Source organism: Myodes glareolus, chromosome 9, assembly GCF_982192425.1.
Source record: "Myodes glareolus chromosome 9, mMyoGla1.1, whole genome shotgun sequence".
NCBI lineage: Eukaryota > Metazoa > Chordata > Mammalia > Rodentia > Cricetidae > Myodes > Myodes glareolus.
The window spans coordinates 26,692,241-26,713,547 of record NC_142034.1 but is presented as its reverse complement, the minus strand read 5'-3'; the positions used below and the strand labels follow the sequence as shown (position 1 = coordinate 26,713,547).

The 21,307-nt window shown below is 44.8% G+C and overlaps 1 protein-coding gene across 1 annotated transcript; it reads right to left on the bottom strand.

The window, feature by feature from the left end:
- Positions 1-97: 97 nt before the first annotated feature.
- Positions 98-18,324, bottom strand: Ube2z (ubiquitin conjugating enzyme E2 Z). Its single transcript, XM_085695697.2, has 7 exons — positions 17,907-18,324; positions 15,921-15,993; positions 13,843-14,030; positions 11,291-11,402; positions 8,932-9,044; positions 6,286-6,376; positions 98-2,057 (listed from the first exon to the last, which is right to left on the bottom strand). Exons 1-7 carry the CDS (start codon positions 18,227-18,229, stop codon positions 1,887-1,889), a joined length of 1,071 nt encoding a protein of 356 aa, XP_085551823.1. The 5' UTR covers positions 18,230-18,324; the 3' UTR covers positions 98-1,886.
- Between the last annotated feature and the right edge of the window lie 2,983 nt (positions 18,325-21,307).

Here is a 21,307-nt window from a genome sequence, read left to right as displayed (position 1 = left end):
AGGTGTCCCACCTATAGTTCTTGGCCCAGCTGATGTATAGTTAACACTGATTTCATGTTTTTACACAAACCCTCCCACACCCATAGGCGCTTCCTCATTCTGCCAAAACAAACTTTATTGCACCAAAAAGGAAAAGAAAACTTCATTTATGTACAGTCAGATATAAAGACATTTCTTTGACTCCTGTGCATATATTTCCTCAACTTAAGATTAGGGCATAAAAGTCAGGCTGCTATGCCAGACATGCTCTGCCCCATGGCAGGGCCAAGGAGAAGATTGTCACTTGAAAGTGGGAACGCTTAAATGGATGACAGACAACACTGGACCCACAGACCAAAGTCATTCTTCTTGGCCCTGGACTAGCTCTGGGAATGGAAGAGGGAAATTGGAAGCAGGGTCCCTTTTCAAGTCTCCACCTCTGACCCAGCCTCCAGGTAGCCTAAACAAACTTCTGCTCCCCAAGTGAACTGTCCCTGTCCAGTTTTCTTTCTGCCCTCCCAAGAGGTCCCTCTTTGTGCGCTATCTTCTCCCTGTATCTTCTAGGGAGTCCCATGATCCACAAGGCAGAGACCTTTATAGCAGCGGGCAGGGCAGGTAGTTCTCTGCATTCCTCAGGGCTGGACAGTGCAGGAGGCCTGCACCACATGGATCACCAACTACCTACTAGGAGTCAGAACAGCAAACCTGAAAAGTATAAACTGTATCAAACTGGGAAGGATGGATTCCTCTGATCCCACTCCACTGAAAACATGTTTTTCTGACTCAACCAGCTGAAGGATCACTGTAGCTAAATTCAAACAAGGAGCAGAGCCAGTGACCAAGGGGAGAGGTAAAGGGAGGAGTCTCCAGAGTCCCCACTGCAACCCCCTTGCCATTGGCTCTCCATGCTCACAAAGCCCCAGGGGATGGGGAGGGAGGGAGGGAGGGAGGGCTGAAGGGAGGACAGAACTACAGACTGGGATGAAAATGAAAATACAAAACAGCTGAACAAAATAGGGACTAGTATCAGTCTCCCCGTGCTCTACCCAAGAAAACCACCCTCCTTGACTAGTATTCAGGAAAATCCGTAAGAGACTATTTTATGTAGTGGCTCAAATCCCATATATGCTGCAGCTGCCTGTGCTGGGAACCTTTCAAATCAGTGATTGTGGGAACACAGTAAGCAGCTTCCTCTGACACCTGTGCAGGCTTCACAGCGACCTGGGCTCCGTCCCAATGGGACTTACCCCCCACCTGTAACCTAAAATGCTGAGGAAATGGTGCGAGGGAGAAAGGTGCTCAGGTGCTAGGTAAAGCTTACTGATCAGCAGCCCAGACCCCACCACTGTTCTTCTCTTTGGTCTGTCTAGAACAGTGACTATAAATTAGAAAAAACAAAGTTATGCTGGACCATGGGAAATAATGGGGTAAGGGAGGAAAAGGGAGTTGGGAAGCCCTGCTTCAAGACTGAAGACAAACAGATAACCAACCAGACTGCTTAAGTGTCACAGACAGCACCCCACCCAAACTCCCAGATATCCCTATAAACCACTTGGGCATGCTCCCTCTTGGTTCTCATTTTCTGTCTTCTCCTATCCCTAATTAGCTGGCCCTGCAGAGAGGTGTGTTGGTTGTTTAGCTTTGCCAGAGGCCACCACTCCAGGTACTCTTGCAAAAGTGTCCTGGCCCTGATCCAGGATTGACTATAGCCCCAGGTGCTCCAGCACCAAGGAGGTCAGATTGGGAACAGCCCCACTCCCACACCCTGGGATTGAGTTTGCTTGCTTCTTGCCATCTTGTGGGATGCCGACACTTTTGAAGGGAGATGCACAGTGCCTCTCCGTCCCTGGGGTGAGGGGAGGGGCTCTGCCGGGCTTTCGAGTTGGGGGAGGGGCAGGGAGCAGGGTCTAGACCCTCAGGCTCCCATGAAGGTCTGTCTCTGTCCCAGATGAGCTGCTATCAGAGTCCATTTCAGCATTCTCATTATGGAGCCTCTCCAGCACTTTCTGCCGAATCAGTCCCAGACGCATCAAGAGGGACTGGTAGTCAAAGTGGCCCCGCTTCTCTCCAAAAGGGTCCTGTAGGGGAAAAGACAAGGGGATGTAAGATTCAAGTCTATTGCAAGGGGCAGAGAATGGCACAGTGCAGCACAGGGTCCACATGAAAATGTATTACTGCTCCAAACAGGTCTAGCTTCGGCTCACACTAAAGTATGTCTGCACTCTAAAAGTAAGCCAATAGAGGATATGGGGGAAATTCTATGAGGTATCAAGGGAGACTGGAAGGTGGGTTTGTGTTTTCTTTTTAAATTTGTTTTGAGATTTTATTTTTATTTTATGTGTACAAGTGCATAGCCTGAATGTATGCATGTCTGTACAGCACATATGTGCAGCGCCCATGGAGTTCAGAAGATGGATTCCGATCCCCTAGAGCTGGAGTTACTAGTCCTCTGGAGGGATAGTCAGTGCTTTTAACTGCTGAGTCACCCATCTCTCCAACCCCGAGAGCCTGTGCTTTCAGCTGACCTCTAAAACTCAAGAAAATAATCTTCCTCCATCTTCTGTCCTCAATGCTTCTGTCCTCTTTTTGCTTTTCTTCTTTTTTTTTTTTTTTTTTTTGTTTTTGTTTTTCAAGACAGGGTTTCTCTACAGCTTTGGTGCCTGTCCTGCCCTGGAACTAGCTCTTGTAGACCAGGCTGGCCTTGAACTCAGAGATCCACCTGTTTTTGCCTCCTGGGATTTTGCCTGCTGGGATTAAAGGCAACCCAGAGTCCAGCAACACTCTGCTTTTCTAAGGTCACAGGTAGGTCTAAACTTCCTTATAAGTACCTGTACTCTTCCCCAGAGACCTATACACCTATCCAGGTTTCTGGGCAATGCTCCAGGGTCATCTAGCCCTGATCTCAGTTTGTGTCTTCTAGATCAAAGATCACTTAAGTTTTTCTTGAGACTGAGTCTCACTGTATTCTGGCTGACCTGGAGTTCATTTTGTAAACCACAATGACCATGAATTCAGAGATGGATCTGGACATGGTGGCACACACTTTTAATACCAGGATTTGGGAGGCAGATCTCTGAGTTCAAGGCTAGCCTCGTCTACACAGTGAGTTCCAGGACTGCTAGGGCTATTACATAGAGAAACCCTGTCTCGGATTAAAAAAAGAAAGAAAAGATATATGGGGATTTAATCGCAGCAAATGGGACCCTTTTTTTTGTATGGCGGATGGCAATCACATACAAACAAACACTACACTATTTCCTCCTCTGTGCACTCCTCACAGAAACTTCCGCTTCTTCTCTTTTCTCTCTCTCTCTCTCCCTTCCTTACCCTCCTCTCAATAAACTCCACACTCAAAAACAAAAACCAAAAACTCCAGGCTGAAGAGATGGCGCAGTGAGTAAGAGCACCAACTGCTGTTCCAGAGGACCTGGGTTCAATTCCCAGCACCTACATGGCAGCTCATAAGTGATTGTAAATCCAGTTCCAGGACGATCTGACACCTTCGCACCATTGCACATAAAATAAAGTTAAAATCCATCATAAAAAATTCTTTAACAAAACAAAACAAAACCAAAAACTCCTTCCATGTTTCTTTTGTGGTTATAAAGATTCATTCTCTAAGTCCCGTACATTCTATGCAAGTGCATTACCAATGAACTGCATCCTCAACCAACTACAACCTCAACCGAACATTAGTCTTAAGAGCAGCTATCATTGGGTGCCAGTAATGGTCAATGAATCAGTGGTCCACCTTTTTCTTTAATTTTTTAAAATTTATTTATTTTTTTTTATTTATTATGTATACAATATTCTGTCTGCGTGTATGCCTGCAGGCCAGAAGAGGACACCAGACCTCATTACAGATGGTTGTGAGCCACCATGCGGTTGCTGGGAATTGAAATAAGGACCTTTGGAAGAGCAGCCCACCTTTTTCATTCATGAGGGTTATAGTCTTCAAGGCGGGATTGTAGCTTTACTCTGGGACTATCAGTTCTTCAAATGTTCTTTCATCCTTGGCAACATTTCCCCCACGCCACCTCCCCAGTGCTCCTCTCACTCATACCTCACTGAACACTTCTTCACAACCTGAACATTGGTGATTGCTAAAAGGTACCAGTGACAAAATCTCCTCATGGAGAAAAGACTTGGGCAGGCTTCCTCTAATGTTCCCTAAAAAGTAGTTTGGGGAGGGGAGGGGGGCTGGAGAGATGGCTTAGATGTTAAGAGCACTGACTGTTCTTCCAGAGGTCTTTAGTTCAACTCCCAGCAACCATATGGCAGCTTACAACCATCTGTAATGAGATCTAGTGCCCTCTTCTGGTGTGTAGGCAGAAAACTGTATATATAATAAATAAAGAAATCTTTTTTTAAAAAAAAAAGTAGTACGGGAAACAAGTCCTGTTTCGGGTAAGTGGACAGAGAAGCTACTAAGAAACAAACACCTACTGTAAAGGTGTTGCACAAACAGAAATAGCCCAAGAAGAGTTGAAGAAAGTCATGATAGCTTAGTCAACTAATTCATCCCAATCCAGTTTTACTTTCTTTTGGAGGTTATGAAGTTTGAACCCAGGGTCGTCTTCATGCCAGGCAATTCTATCACTAAGCTAAAACCCTCAGTCCTTTATTTGAAGAAAGAGTCTCATTAAACTACACAGGTAACCACCCACCATCTCTCCAGTAACTGAGACTGTAGATATGTACTGCCACATCCATCCAAGTCATCCCATTTCTAAGCAAGACCACCAGGAAGGAACCCAAGTCCACTGAACTGACGCTCCAAGACAGGACTGCCATCTTTTAATCAAGCAGATGAGTCTACGAGTAGGTCAGAAACACTCTCTATGCTAAAACAAAGGTGAGGGATTTTCAAGACAGGTTTCTCTGCCTTGGTTATGCTCGAACTCGTTTTGTAGACCAGGCTAGCCTAAAACTCGGGAGATCCACCTGCCTCTGCCTCTCTAGTAAAAACAAACCCTTCTTAAACTGGATGTGGTGGTACACGCCTTCCTAGCACTTGGGAAGCACAGAAAGTTCAATCTCTGTTAGTTCTAGGCAAGACTGGTCTACTTAGAGTTCTAGACAGCCAGGGCAACAAAATGAAACCTTGTTTAAAAAAATAAAATAAAATAAAGGCCTTTCCTTAATCTGCACTAAAAAAAAAAATTACATCAAGGTCTTACTAAGAAGTCTTAACTCATAGCAATTCTCCTGCCCAAGCTTCCCAAGTACCAGGATTACAGAAATGGACCACCAGATCTAACCCATGCTTTTAAATTTTATTATTATTATCATAAGCACGATATGTATGTGTATGCCATGGCATGAATATTGAAGAAAGAGGACAAAGGGCAACTTTGTAGAATCAGTTCTCTCTTTCACCTTTACATGGGTTCCACAGATTAAATTCAGGTCTCCAGGGGCTGGCGAGATTGCTCAGGGTTTAAGAGCTGACTGTCTTTCCAGAAGACCAGGGTTCAAATACTCCCAGCACCCACATGGCAGCTCACAACTATCTGTAACTCAGTTCCAGGGACATTGTTACACCAATGTGCATAAAATTAAATAAATTATTTAAAAAACAAACAAATAACTTCAGGTCTCCAGGTTTGTGTGCCAATTGCATTATCTTCTGAGGCATGCTACTGGCCCCATTAGAGTCTATTCTTTTTATTGGGGGAGGAGGGGGTTAGAGATAGGGTTTTCCAGTAGTTTTGGAGCCAGTCCTGGAACTTGCTCTGTAGACCAGGCTGGCCTCAAACTCAGAGATGCACCTGCCTCTGCCTCCTGAGTGCTGGGATTAAAGGCGTGCACCACCACCGCCTGGTCAGAGCCCATTCTTATATGAAGCCAGAACACATTTCCCCAGACAAGCAGAGAACTTATTACCACCTTTAGAGTAGGAATCAACATGACACTACACACCTAAGGCTACCCTAAACCACTGTTCCCTGTGAGCCCTTAGGGTCAGGGTCAGAATTCCAACAGTGATTCTCTATAATCTTTGAGGTTCTCAGCAGTCTGTATGTTCTTGGAAGAGCTGAAAGTACTAGACTAGAAAGAAAGGTTGTAATGCATGTTCCAGAACAGATTGTTCCAACTTGACTGAGTATGACTATGCTATGTCTAGAAATCATCTCCACACACTTTCTTAAGCAAAGCAGTCTTTTTTGCGGGCTTCAGCTTCTCAAATGACAAAGGATTCTTTAGTTGTGACATTTTATGAGATGTGGATGGAACCTGGGTGAAGGGGGAACTCTTCAGGTTCTGTGTCGGGCTTCAAGAATTAGCAAGAAAACACTATATTACCTGCATAGTCTGGCCTTGAAGATGCAGGCGATCTTTGCAGGCCACCTCATAGAAGTCATAATACTCGAGGAAGGATTTCTCCATCACTCCCCTGGGAATTGAACAGACAAGTCAGAAACGTGAGGCACAGGTCACTTCCTAATCTTTGGGTTTTTTGTTTGTTTGTTTTTGTTTTTCCTTTTGGTTTTCTTTTTTTCCAAGAGTATTCCCAACTATCCTGAAACTGTCTCTGTAGACCAGGTTGGTCTCAAACTCACATAGATCTACCTGCCTCTGCCTCTTGAGTGCTCGGATTAAAGACGTGTGCCACCACTGCCCAGACACTTCCTAAGCTTAATGCCAAATTGCACATGTCTCTGCAGTTAAGGGACTCTACTCTTACAGAGGAGCAGAGTTGGTTTCCCAGCACCCACATCAAGTGGTTCACATTGCTTGAACTCTAGCTCAAGTGTATCTGACACCCTCTTCTAGCCTGGACACCACACTCACATGTGCTTATCCATGGGCAAAAAACCATACATGTACATAATTAAAATTCAAAATAAAAAAGGACATTGAGAGCTGGGCAGTGGTGGTGCACGCCTTTAATCCCAGCACTCAGGAGGCAGAGACAGGTGGATCTCTGTGAGTTCGAGGCCAGCCTGGTCTACAAGAGCTAGTTCCAGGACAACTAGGGCTGTTACACAGAGAAACCCTGTATTGAAAAACAAAGAAAGATGGACATTGTGGCACATACCTTTAATCCTAGAATTGGGGAAGCAAAGGCAGGGATTTCTATTTCAAGACCAGCCAAATCTACATCATAAGATGCTGTCTCAAATAAATAAATAAGTGGATAAATAAATAAATAAAAATGTGGGGGGGGAACCCCACCCTCTTTGGGGTTAGAAATGGCTCTGTGTTTAATAGCACTGGCTGAAGCTGAGTGGTGGTGGCACACACTTCTAATCTCAGCACTCGGGAGACAGGGGTAGGTGATCTCTGAGAGTTCGAGGCCAGCCTGGTCTACAAGAGCTAGTTCTGGCACAGGCTCTGAAGCTACAGAGAACCCTGTCTTGAAAAACCAAAAAAAAAAAAAAAAAAAAGATCACTGGCTGTCAGGGTTGGAGAGATGACTTAGAGGTTAGGAGCACTGGCTGCTTTTCCAGAGGTCCTGAATTCAATTCCCAGCAACCACATGGTAGCTCACAACCATTTATGAGATCTGGTACCCTCTTTCTGTCATGCAGGCAGAACATTGTAGACAATCTTTAAAAAAAAAAAAAAAGAGCACTGGCTGTTCTTCCAGAGGATCTGGGTTCATGTCACACACAAAGCAGCTCATAACTGTCTGTAACTTTAGTTCCAGGGGATCTGACTTCTGGTATCCAAGATATCCAAGAGTACTTGCGTACACACATATACCTCTCTCTCTCTCTATCTCTCACCTCCCTCCCTCTTAGGAAGTTTGAACTGACTTTATTGTAAGTTCATCTAGTTTTAGGATTCAGAAATTTTTTTTTTTTTGGAGAGAGATTTCTCAGTGTACCCTTGACTGTCCTGAAACTCTGAAGACCAGGCTGGCCTCAAACTCACAGAGATCCGTCAGCCTCTGCCTCCCAAGGGCTGGGATTACAGGGATGTGTCACCCCGGCACTGAAATTGGTTTTAATGGAGTTTACCCTCATTGGGCTCTCTCTCCACACCTTCATCAAATCAGAGGCTCTCTGAAGATATACACTACCTTCATACTTCATACTCCCCCCCCCAGCTTTGGTTTGGGGCTCAGTGTTATATGTAGGTTCAGGGACACACCACCTTCAATCCCAGAACTCAGGAGACAGAGGCATGTAGATCTCTGTGAGTTTAAGACCAGTCTGATCTACATAGTGAGTTCCAGGATAGCCAGAGCTACATACTGAGACCCTGTCTCAAAAAAATCTAAAGCAAACAAGCAAACAAGAAAGAATTAAGGGGGAGGGGGGCTGGAGAGATGGCTCAGAGGTGAAGAGCACTGACTGCTCTTCCAGAGGTCCTGAGTTCAATTCCCAGCAACCACATGGCGGCTCACAGCCATCTATAATGAGATCTGGTGCCCTCTTATGGCATGCAACCATACATGGAAGGAATGTTGTATACATAATAAATAAATAAATCTTAAAAAAAAAAAAAGAAAGAATTAAGGGGGTCGCAGAGATGGTTGGGTGGTTAAGAGTGTTCTTCCAGAGGACTACGGTTCCAGAGCTGCACATGGCAGCTCACAACTGTGTGTAACTACAGTTTCAGGGAATCTAACACTCTCACACAGATATGAATGTGGACAAAACACCAATGCACATAAAACTAAATAAAATCTAAAAAAAGAAAAGAAGAAGAAAGAAAAAGAGCGGCGAGCGCCTTTAATCCCAGTACCAGCACTCAGAAGGGAGAGGCAGGCAGATCTCAGTGAGTTCAAGGCCAGCCTGGTCTACAAAGTGAGTTCCATAAAAGACTGTTACACAGAGAGACCCTGTCTTGAACCCCCTTCACCACCAAAATCAATCAATCAATCAATCAATAAATCAATCCTCCCTCTACTTTTCTCTATCTATTAACAATAGACTCTGATACAAAGGTTCTCACAGGTACAAATGAGTCTCTAAAATGGATGGACTTAGTGGCACATACCGTAAGGGCTCAGGGCAGGGGCACTTTCCCTCCATCATGTCACAGACTGCAACTCTGATGGTCTCATGCCGGATACATTCATTATAGTTTTTGCTGTCTCCTGGATGTCTTTCCTGTAATTTGAAAGATGCCATAGTACCCGTTTAGTCAAAGAGAAAAGTTAGTACAAAGATACTCAGGATTAGTACAGGGTACATGACCCAAATAAACACACACAGTCCAAAAACACCTTATCCATCATAGTGTAGAACTCTAAAATAACTCTAAAGCCATTTCTGACAACTCTGAGGCCAATTTTGAGGCCTCTCAGCAGTGGTGCTTCCCCCTCCCCCTGGGAACCAAGGACCTAACAGCTACATATGCACTGCACGTACTGAGATGTTGGGAACTTTCCATCTCCCTGAAAAGGAGCAAGATAACCCTTAGGTGTTGACTCAGTTACTGATGTTTTGACTCAGTCCCTGGGAAGGGGGCAAAACGACCCTCAGATATTCCCCCTTACCTCATCTGATCTGGCAACTGCTCTCCAGCCAACTATTGGTAATAGCCCTTTTGAATAAGCCAATTGAAATAGTTAAAGAACAACCCCCAAACACCCCCCTTGCTTCTGTGGTTTTTTCCTTTAAAAGTAGCCTGTACCAGCTATTCAGGGTCTTTCTGGCTCCTCGAATGCTGAAAGACCCTGTCATGAAAGAATTAATAAAATCCTCATGTTTTTACATCAGCTGTGGTGTGAGAAATGGTCTCTTGGGGCAACTCCTCCTCGGTAATTGGACTCTAGGGTTCAACATTAGTCCAAAACAAACAACTAAGCCTCGGACCCTTGACCTCTTTCTCTATAAAAATAGCCATTCTATTATAGATCAAATGACTGGTCTCAATAAAAGGCCTATTAAGTTAAGGATTAAGTGGGGAACAATGCTGGAGGTTTCTGGTTAATTCCTTTTAATGTCTGTAGGGCTCCACCCCACCATCACTATCTACTATAATTTATCAAAGAAAGACCCTTTTAACTTTCCAAACAAAAAAGAAGTCAAAAGTTGCTGGGCAGTGGTGGTGCATATCTTTAAACCCAGCACTCAGGAGGCAGAAGCTGGTGGATCTCTGTGAGTTCGAGACCAGCCTAGTCTACAAGAACTAGTTTTAGGACAGGCTCCAAAGCTACACAGAGAAACCCTGTTTCAGTAAAAAAAAAAAAAAAAAAAAAAAAGTCAAAAATTGGGGGCTAGACATATGTAAATAAGTTATACAGCACTTGGCCATAGGGTTCTACCCCAAACATGCATGTGCATAACACACACACAGGTTAAGGACTACACGAGATTATCTGAAAAACAAAACAAAATCCTCTATCACCTTACTTGAAAATTAGGACAATATTTATTTTACCTCATAGTTAGCATAAACATTAAACAATACACATATATAGGAATAGCACAGCCTGGCATACAGCATTACCTTTGGTAAATGTACATTTCCTATGACTTTTTTTTTTTTTGGCAATGCTAATTAGAATATTCTTGCCTTTACTAATGACTAGCCCTCCCCCCCTTTTTTGTTTATTAAGACGGGGTTTCTCTGTGTAACATTCCTGGCTATCCTGGAACTCGCTTGGTAGACCAGGCTGGCCTTGAACTCAGAGATTCACCTGCCTGTGCCTCCTGAGTACAGGGATCAAAGGCGTGCGCCACCATCGCCTGATCCATGACTAGCACCTTTAACTACACAAATAATATAGTACACTTTCTATCTCCAAAATAATAGATAGTTAGAGAAAGACACAGGTCTGTGATTTGTGATTGTCACTAATGGGAAAGACTGGAGCAAGGAAATCTAGTCTAGGGGGTTAGTTAAGAGCACGTGCTGCTCTTGCAGAGGACCAGAGTCTGGATTCCAGCAATCATATCTAGCAACTCACAATCTCTTGCAATTTCAGCTCCAGGTGACCTCTTCTGGCTTCCATGCCATGTGCACATGTGCATGCATGCACACCACACAACACACACTTGATTAAAGGCATGCGCCACCACACCGGGCTTCTTTCTTTTTTTTTAGTCAGGGTGTCACTATACAATCTTACCTGGCCTAGAAATCGCTACATAGACCTTGCTTACTTTCACTTCAGCAATCTACTGGCTTCTGCAACCCTTGTACTGGGATCAAAAGCATGCTTTACCATGCCCAGCTGTTACTGTAATTCTTGCAAATAAAGAGTATCCATGTCAATTCCCTTTCTTTTCTACACTGGTGTTATGTGGGGCTACCCTAGTAGAAAAAGAGAAAGACTTTCAAGAGGTAGCTCAGAGCACCTATAGCCTCTGATATTGCAGGCCTCAACACATAGCCTAAGACTCCTTACCTGTTCAAAGCCTGGCTCGTTGTGGTAGGGATTTTCAGTCATCAGGGACTGGATGGAGATAAGCACAGAAGAGATGCTCTGGGCTGGGCTCCAGGCAGGGCCAGTCCATGTACTGCAAACACAGCAGAGGGACGAGAAGAAGGTGATGCAGAGAACAGCCAGGGAACCCTGACAGCAGCAGCATCACCATCATTAGTGACTCACCGGAAGTTTCTCTTTCACTATTAATACTTGGGAAATTCCCAGCTTTTGTCTTACTCTCATTTACCAAAACAGTCAAAGGCCTACATCCTTCTATCAACTGAAAACAGAAGAAAACAGAGAGCAAGCAAGACACTCTGAAAAGACTTTCTTTGAGCTAGAAAAGAAACAGTAGCCAAGAAAGATTACCCTACCAAAACAAGGACCCAAGTTAATGAAAATAATTCTAAAGGTTGTCTAAATGTTAACCTCTGACTTCAAAATGCTTATTTATTTATTGGTGGTGACAGAGTTGGTGGAGGAAAAACAGCTAATCAGAGGCACAAAGGTGGCTAAAGCTGCTGTCTATGAGGCTACACGTTGAAGTTCATGGTCAGGGACTCTGTTCTGTAACAAGCCAAGCAGGATAAATTCTCTGAAGATACACAAACTCTGCTAACATAGAAAGGAAGGTGGTACATTTTCACAATGTGGAGAACAAGTTGAATACCAGGGAAAATATCCCACACAATCTTTTTTTTAGACTGGGTCTTAGAATAGCCCTGGCTATTCTCCAACTTAAAAGCAACCCTCCTGTCTCTGCCTCAATTCTAGGGATTACAGGTATGCACTACACCACTCCTAACTAAACCACATCCACATCAGGCATTAAAGAAGTGGGTCAGTTGGACATTAGTGCCTTTTTTTTTTTTTTTGAGGTAGGGTCTCACTCTCACTAATGTGCTAACTGTTCTAGAACTTGGTACATAGACCATACTGGCCTTGGCCTTACAGAGACTGGCCCTACCATGCATGGTAGGTATTTATTTTAGATCAATTAATAAACAAGATACCATGAGAGATAGAAGCAGAACACAACCTGAGCCAAGACTAGCTTATTTAACTGAGCACTGCCCTTTCTCCTCTACACTCAAGGAAGGCCCAAGTCAGGGGTGTGGAACACTAACTTCACAGGTTGCTCTCTCCCAGTGGTTCCCTAGCAACTTTGCCTTCTACTCCCCACTTTACATGGACAGGAATTCAAGTCAACAGGGTCAGCTCTCATTCCATTTCTTTCAGCAGCCAGTCAGCTCAATGGTTCTTTCTAGATATGAAGAGAAGGAAGTAAGCCAATAAAGCTAATGTAGCCAACTAAAAATATTAAGAATTTTTCTACTCCAGGATTCTTAACTGTAAGTTTTCTATTTCTGGATGGGTCTTTTCCATGCAACAAACTTCTGCCCCTTTCACTCCACCACCACTCTCTGCCTGCTCTTTTTATGGCTCTTAAGTATGGCTTCATGTTAGCTCACTGACACTTTCAGGAACAAATTTCACACCAACCCCAAGACTCAGTTGTCATATTACCAAGGGTCACACACATACACCCAATCCCACCAGCAGAGACACTTGTGTAGCCTAATAAGATGAAGGACTTATTATGGGCACTCTCCTTCAAAGAGACTTCCAGACTATCATCTATCAACAGTATAGAGAATAGTATATCATAGCCTTAGATTTGAGAATTCTAGAAAAATACGAAACAGATCTCTAATATGTTTTAGCTGCCTTTCTCACACAAACCTAGAAATGTACTAGATGAAAGAAAGAAACAGGATCACCAGTTTGGGTGACTTTCTTAATATCCAATCCATATTTATTCTCTACCTTAAGGAACTCTGGATCACAAAAGAACAATCTAAAACATGCTACAAGACATTCTTCATTCTGAATTTTAAACTCACAAAGACAACTGATACAGAATGAGTAAAAACTCCACAAAGCAACATCCTAGTAGCACCCAGGGAGTATACTTGATACCTGTTTCATAACTGCTACGATTTCCAAACTCGGACTTTTTTTATTCAATTATTATTTTATCATAATCATTATTAGCACCAACGTCTCCAAAGGCACCCATTCAGAGACTCCAATCAGACACCACTACGTGAATACAACAGTCCTGGAGTCATTCTAGAGCCTTATGGAAAAAAGTAAGACCCTAATGTTCTAAGGGACTAGTTCTCAAAGGAGTGTACAGCGTAATCACTTGCACAGTCCCAAAAGCAGACCACTGACATGCCCCCAAAATTTCTGGCACATCACATAGAATGGGGCCTTCAAATATACAGATACTGCCGTGGCAGCTCAGGGACCACACTTGTAGACCACTTCATAAGACATTCCTTATATATAATAATTTGATTTTACTCCTTTCCATCTATAATGACACCAGTCAGGAACCATCCTGAGAAGTGAAGAGTTGACCACTTTTATGCTGTGGGTTCAGTTGAAGTACCCCAGTTGACGATGGCTGCTCTAAAGTGATTATTTGCTAATAACAACTTGGCCACTTAAAAGTCTCCTCTTACCCTAGAATACTCAAGCAGACTTTCCCATTGCGGTAGAAGTTGGGGTTAAACCTCACTGTGTTATTGCCCGTTGTCATCAGTTTGACCCGAGGTGGGTGGATGGGGTAGTCGGGTGGACACCGAAAGACGAACAGGAAGAAACCCCCTTCATAAGGAGTGTCAAATGGGCCTGTGATCAATGCATGAATCTGCAAAATAAAATCCCATCTCAAAATCTCAAAATTGTGAGGTGATGCCCCACCACAGCCCCTCCTGGCTTCCACCTACTACCCCCACCAAGAACATGCATTGCCTGGTGTTCATATTCCACGTCCTCACCACACAGAATGAACTGCCTGGGAGCCCACTCCCATAAGTGGGTCTTCAAATTAAGTGAATCTCACTATAGTGGGACAGCATCATACCTCACACTTGGAGTTATAGTCAAAAGTTAAAGCCTGAGGTGAAAAATGACCCTTGTCAATATTACCTTAAAGGTTGGGGTTTTGTTTTTGTTTTGTTTTTTCCCCTATCGGACCTCGCTGATTGGTGTATGGAAAACAAATGGAACCCAAACATGTAAAATAGCATTTTCTTATGTTTAACAAATTAATACATATTTTCACTGAGATGTTTGGATTTGCCAAGGTTAATCATGCTTATGACACAATTCTACTCTATGTTTGTATGACAGGAAGGGGAAGTAAGATGAATGGAAGAAAGGGATTGGAGGTTACAGCACCAGCGCCAATACCAGTGCAGAAATGACAACTACAATGGATACATAGGGTGTCTGCTTGCTTCCTCCAGAGGATCAAAACTACCACTTCCAGGTCAGAGATACAAAGAAAAATGGAAAAACTCAGTAGTACATTTACGGAAAACAAACCATCCCCCAAAACTCCGCAACACTGCTGCAAAAAAAATAAAAAATAAATATAAAAAATATACAAAAATATAAAAAAAATAAAAATAGATCAGTATTCCTTAAAACATAACATTAAGTTCTCTTCCTCCACAAGTTGTAATTATTGGACATAATCTCCCTTCAAGAAGAGAAGCAAACCTGAGTTGGCTCAATTCTACCTCTTTTTCAAAGGCTTCTAATGACTTAAGTATGCTCAGAATAACAGCCAAAGGGGAAAGGACCTTGCATTCCCATGCCTCAGTCTACAATCCTACCTTGTCCTGGCAACACAGTAGGCTATATTCTAGTCTGCAAACTCTGAAAATAGTAAAGTCAATTGGCATCAATTCTAAGGTCTCAGGGATTAGCATATTACTCTAGCATTTGACTGGAGACACCATGTCCCAGGAAAAAACATTTCCAACCACATGAAAACAAAAAACAAAAAATAGGAGGGGGGATCAATTTAAAAGAAAGTCTACTTAAAATAAAAAAGTATATTAGAATATAAATGCTGAATTTTTACTTTAGGAAATCTGAATTCATTAGTTATTGCTTAAAACACTAGATTTAAGAAATCTGATTTCTTCCCAACAACAGCATATGTCCAAATTCACTTCTGAAAACATTCAATGATAGAGAAGCCTAGATATATACGCCAGAGAAATATGATCATTATGTAGGAAGCGTTCTGTGTAGAGGACAAGAGAGGACAGGTCTCTGGGGGAGGGAGATACTCCAAATCTAGGATCTAGAAAAGGATCCTTTACCACAAACCTTGACCACATCCCCAGCTTTCCCTGCACCTGACTTACAGTACCATAGTAAAAATCAAGATGCTAAGATGGAACAAGAGCTTGGGGGTACAATGGATAGGGTGACCATAATTTATCACCGAGGGTGGAGCATTTGAGAGGGAAAGAGTGCCTGTTAATAGCTAAGCTGGAACAAGAGGCACATCTTGTCAATCTGAGGATTTCCCAAGCCCAACAATACCTGTGAGTACCCTAACAACAGACCTACTTAAGATTCTGCTCCTCACTGTGCAACTTTGGGCAAGCCACTTACTTTCTTGGGGTTTTGATTCTATCTCTATTACAAGAGGAAAGCTAAATAATGTTTTAGGTTCTTTCAACTTTATGAGTCTAATTTTACAATAATTCCCCTGCCCCCTCCCCATCAAGTTACATACCTTAGTCATATCAACAGTATCAGGTACAACGAACATTCCTGGAGGAGGCTCCTTATAAATGGACATGATATCCCTGTATAACATCAAGAGAAGGAGGAAGAGTGAGGAGAGAAAAGGGAAAAACCCTGGAGCAGGACAGTTATTATCACTTCGGTGAGCCTAGAGGTTTCGAGAAATTGGTGCTTGGTACCACAAATGTTTGCACTGTCTTGTTGGCTGAGAAATCTCATCTGAATACTCGTCAGGCGGGCAGAGAGCAAATTATTATCAAAGGGGCATTGTTTCCTTGGAGGTGGGGGGCACTGAGCAGAAAAAATAAGCCAACATCCCAGTGGGATCAGAAACAGATGTCATCCTGGAAAAGCCACATCCCATTTACTTCTTCCTACATGGAAACTCATTTACTTCACATCTATTTCCCAGATTCCCAGGCACTACAACCGAGCACAGAGATTTTAAAAAAGTAATTGGGAAGGCATCAAGTCTAGTCCTAAACTTGTTCCAAAAGCCACATGGTGGGCCTCTGCTGGTAAGGAGACTGCATGAAGACCGCAGGAGTAAGTCCATCACGGTCTGTGTGTTCAGGAAACTAACAGGCTAGAGTTCTTCACGGTGGGGAGAAGGGAACCCTCTGAAATGACCAGAATTTCCGATCTGGAAGATGACATTTAGCAACCAGGATAAATGAAATTTCTAGGTCATTATCTAATCAAGTAGAATGGATCAGATGAGAACTGGCTCAAGGAAAAGTCAACTATGAGGAAGTCTGGAGACATGGTAGGGTAGCAGAACAAAGACGTGTTTGGGCCAAACTCAAAGGTGTATCAGGACTAGGGGCATCAAACTGCCACGGGGTTGAATTCTGTGTTGAAGTTAGAGGTGGCCATCTCTGTGAAGTTGCTGTTCTGTGTCAGGCACTGTGCCAGGTCCTTTAAACGCACGGTGTAGTTTATTTTTTATTAGAAACTTGAAAAATATGTAGGTGGGCAAACACCTGAAGGGACTTGGAATGTTCAGGATAATGCCTATGAAGGGCATGAAGAGAGTCAAGTCTGGTCATCAGGAAGCTGTTCAACAGTGCTACCCTTTCCCATGCAATAGGTATTACACTAAGTAAGCACTTTTTGCAAAAACACATTCATCTATGAAGCGATAGGATCTAAGATCAGTCACCCAAGAAACAAGCACGGAAAGGCCATAGGCCTTTTGTTTCCTATATTTGAACAGAGTACATCTGCTTCACAAAAGTAGATCAGACAGACAATCCAGGGGGGAGATACTGGGGAAAAGTTCTTGAATAGGATATTACAATCCAAAGTGATACTAGCAGAGGGGAGGAGCTCTGAGTTTCCGGAACAGGTGTGAGAGTGGGGCCGCTTTGGGGTGACCGGAAAAGGGGTTCAAGAGAAGACCTGGAAAGTCAGGAAGGCCATCTAGACCTGGGGAAAGGACCATATGGTGGGGATTTGAGGAAAGGTAAGGTTAAAAAAAAAAAAAAAAAAAAAAAAGAAGGCTGGCTTGAGTCTGCAACAAGGCAATGCAGGCAGAGTATGTCCCAAGCGGGGCTCCAGAAGAGATGAGGGGGGACCTATGGGTGGGGCCTCAGGGCAGCCTCTAGGTAGGCTAGTGGGGTAAAGAAGAGAGGAGGCGCGAAGGGCGGGACCCAACGTTACCGAAGAGCAAAAGGGTCGGGTTTCGGGCGAATGGGAGGGGGTAGGGAAAGGGCGTCCAGAACCGAGCCGCAAGGCTCACCGGAGGTCGCTAAGGGGCGGGGTAGGCCCGAGGGCACCCGTGGATGGGTTTGGGCGTGCAGGGCTGAGTGCTGAGGAGAGGGAGGGAAAGAGAGACACTAAAACCCCATCAGCGGAGGCCAGCAGGGTTTGGGCCTGGAAGACATGAGGCAGGAGTGAGCCCCGATGGGGAAGGGGGGGCGGGGAAGGTCGAGTCCCGGAGCTCCCGGCTGAGGGAGGAAAAACCCCGACTCACCGCTTGATCCGAAGTAGACACTGAGGCGCGGTTCGCTCGCCGTCCCAGTCCGAGCTGAGCGTGGGGTCCCAATGGCTAAGCAGCGCGGCCCCGTGGGCAGCGGCCGAGGGCGGGAGTCCTGGCAGCGGAGCCAGGCCGCTCCCCGGCCCCCCGGCCCCGCCCGCCGCCGCCGCCGCCGCCCACACATCCGGCAGGAAAGGCGGCCCGAAGCCGCCGCCGCTCCCGCTAACGCCGACCACACCGGCAACACCGCTCGCCCCTGGGCCTGCCGCCCCGGCCCCCGCCGTCGCCGTCGCCGCCTCCTCAGTCGGACTCTCCGCCATCGCTGCTCCGCTTCCGGGACTGCTCAGCAGCACGTCCGCCGACCAGAGCGGCCGCTGCTCCCGCACCACCGAGAGCCGGGCCAGAGTGTCCCCACCCTCCGCTTCCCCAGCCCGGGCGGCGCTGGCTCCGCCCACCTCCTCCCGGACCAGCGAGAGAGAGGCGTGCAGCCAGAGCGTCCACCCACGGTCCTCCAGGGCTGGGGGCGGGGGCTAGCGGACTAGTCGTTGCAGGCTGGCGCTAGTTCGGCTCTCCTCCGGAGGCCCTGGCAGCCCACCTCCGTGGAAGGCTTCATGTTCAAGTGTTGATCTGGGAGGAGAAAGTTCAGAGAAGATGGAGAGAGCCACAGCTTATCCCTTTAAAGGGAGGGACCATCAGATGCTCGTCTAGGGTAGGACAGAGGTCCCGCCTCCCTGTAGAACGCTCTAAGGGAGACCTCGACTTAGTTAGGGTCCTTCGCGTCTCCACGGTTCTGTAATGGATCATGCCTCGTCGTCTTCTCTTCCACCAATGACTACTAATGTCCCCTGCCTGCGGCTGGACCGAGAAGGAAAACGGAATGAGAACCTGCAAATGAAGCACCACCTCCATTTCTGTTTACTCAGTTTTTATTTATGAAGGGCCTGCTTATGGTCAGGAGCTGTTGCTAGGCATTGCCCTGGAGATAATGACAGCTTGGTAGAGGGAGTCAAACGTCAAGCTTGATTCCAAGCTCAGTATTTTTTCTCCCCGCTAATACTAGAATTAAGGGTTTGAAATTCTGAATTTCTTAGAACTATACTGAGATTTGTAATAAGAAAATTAATTTTATGACTAAGCGGAACAGACCTTAAACCGCGTCCTCCAGACACGAATATGAGAATATGTGTGTATATAGTCTCATAAAATAGCCTGAAAACCAGTGGTACCACACGACTGAGAATTTAGACAACCCTTCCAGCTGGACTGAGGCAACATGCATAACAAACATACTGATACTTCTACAGCAAAGTATATGAATTTTTTGTTTGTTTTGAGACAAGGTCTCTATATACAGCTGCTTACCTCAGCCTCCCCAGTGCTGAGATTACTTGCATAAACCACTACAGCCAGTGAAATATTCATATTATTTTCAGTACATTTATGAGTACTCATTCTAGAACAAATGGCCAGGGCCTCACTTTGGATTAGGTCTACCCAATATTCTCTCCCCAACACCCCAAAGAAGCCTGGTTCCTAGGATGGTACATGCCTGTAATTCCAGCACTAAGGAAGCTGAGAAGACAGGAGGGTCGTGAGTTCCAGAATAGTTGGTCCCACAAATTGAGTTCAAGGTCAGCCTGGGCTACAAAGTGACACCCTGTCTCAAAAAATAAAAACCAACAAATGAAAAACCTGGGTTCCAAGCTAGGCAATGGTGGTTCATGCCTTTAATGCCAGCACTGGGAGGCAGAGGCAGACAGATCTGTGGGAGTTTGAGACCAGCCTTGTCTACAGAGCAAGTTCCAGGATAGCCAGGGCTACTCAGCGAAACCCTGTCTCTTAAAAACTCAAAAGCCCGTGTTCTCTTAATTGGTGCATTTTCTCAAATGGTCTGGGGACTTGGAAATAGCTAATATTTTATTGTGTTTTGAAGCTGCTAATCGAGTGCTTAAGGCCACACACTTTTTATCTGCTTTATCTTGTTTATTCCTTTCACCAGTTCTATGATGTGAGGGCTGTTATTAGCCTTTTCTGACAGGCATACAAAGGTCAGACAAACACACGGGATCATACTGAGAGTAAGTGGCGGCACTGCATCTGACTCCAGACAAGTTCCAGTCGCTTTGTGCCACTGTCACTCCCACACTTACTACATATTATCTTGTCATTTTACTAATTATGGTCCTTTGGGATGAGTTGCCCTGCCCTCTGCACCCTCTAACCACACACACCCGAGGCTCTGTCTTGTTATTTGTGAATTCAGCATAGGGCTTACTATAATTTATCTTAGGAACTTAACAGTAAATAAAAGTAATCTAATTTTTTGTTTGTTTGTTTGTTTGTTTCGAGACAGGCTTTCTCTGTGTAGCTTTGGTGCCTGTCCTGGAACTAGCTCTGGTAGACCAGGCTGGCCTTGAACTCACAGAGAGCCCACCTGCCTCTGCCTCCCGAGTACTGGGATTAAAGTCGTGTGCCACCACCTGGCGAATCAGTAAAATATTTTATAGTGGTTCCATGTTTTGTTGATGTATCTTTGTTTGGGCTTGATTCTTTTTAATGAGAACATTTTATGAAAACATTATTTTATTTTACATGTATGAGTGTTTTGCCTGAATGCATGTCTGTGTACCATGTGTGTGCCTGGTGTCCATGGAGGTCAGAAGAGGGCATTTTTAGATTTCCTGTAGCTGGAGTTGTGGATGGTTGTGGAACCCTATGTATGTGCTGGGAACCAAACCTGGTTCCAGTCACAGAGGCCCCAAACCTGCCTCTGGAATGGAGGGATTCCTCTGTGTGTTCTCGCTTCCATACCACAGTTTCTCTCTCCTTCCATCTACCTACATAGAGAGATGAGCCTCAAACTCCCACTGGTCTCCAGCCCTGAGTGCTAGGGTTATAAACTTGCACCACCATGTCTGGCTAAAACACTTTTTAAGTTCAAGGTCTGGAAACGATGGGGGCAATAACCAGAACATTGCCTTAGATTCAGACTTAAGAGATTAGGTTTTTGAGACAAGGTTTCACACTGTAACACAGGCTGGCCTCAAACCTGAAAGGATTTTCTCTTGTCTCAGCCTCCAAGGCTGGGATACAGGCATCTGTCACCATGCTTGCCTAGTTTAGGAGAATTGATTTTTAGAGCCAGTCATGGTATCACAATCCTGTAATCCTAGCACTTGGGAGGAAGAGGCAGGAGGGTGAGGAGTTTAAAGTCACCCTTGGCTATATATCTTTGAAACCAGGCTGAGCTATGAGACCCTCTCACTAACACACTTCCCATAGGGTGATTTGTTTGAGACAGGGTCTCACTGTGCTGTCTTGGAACTGCCTATATAGACCAGGAATCTACTTGCCTCTGCCTCCCAAGTATTGGGATTAAAGGCATGCTTCATCACACC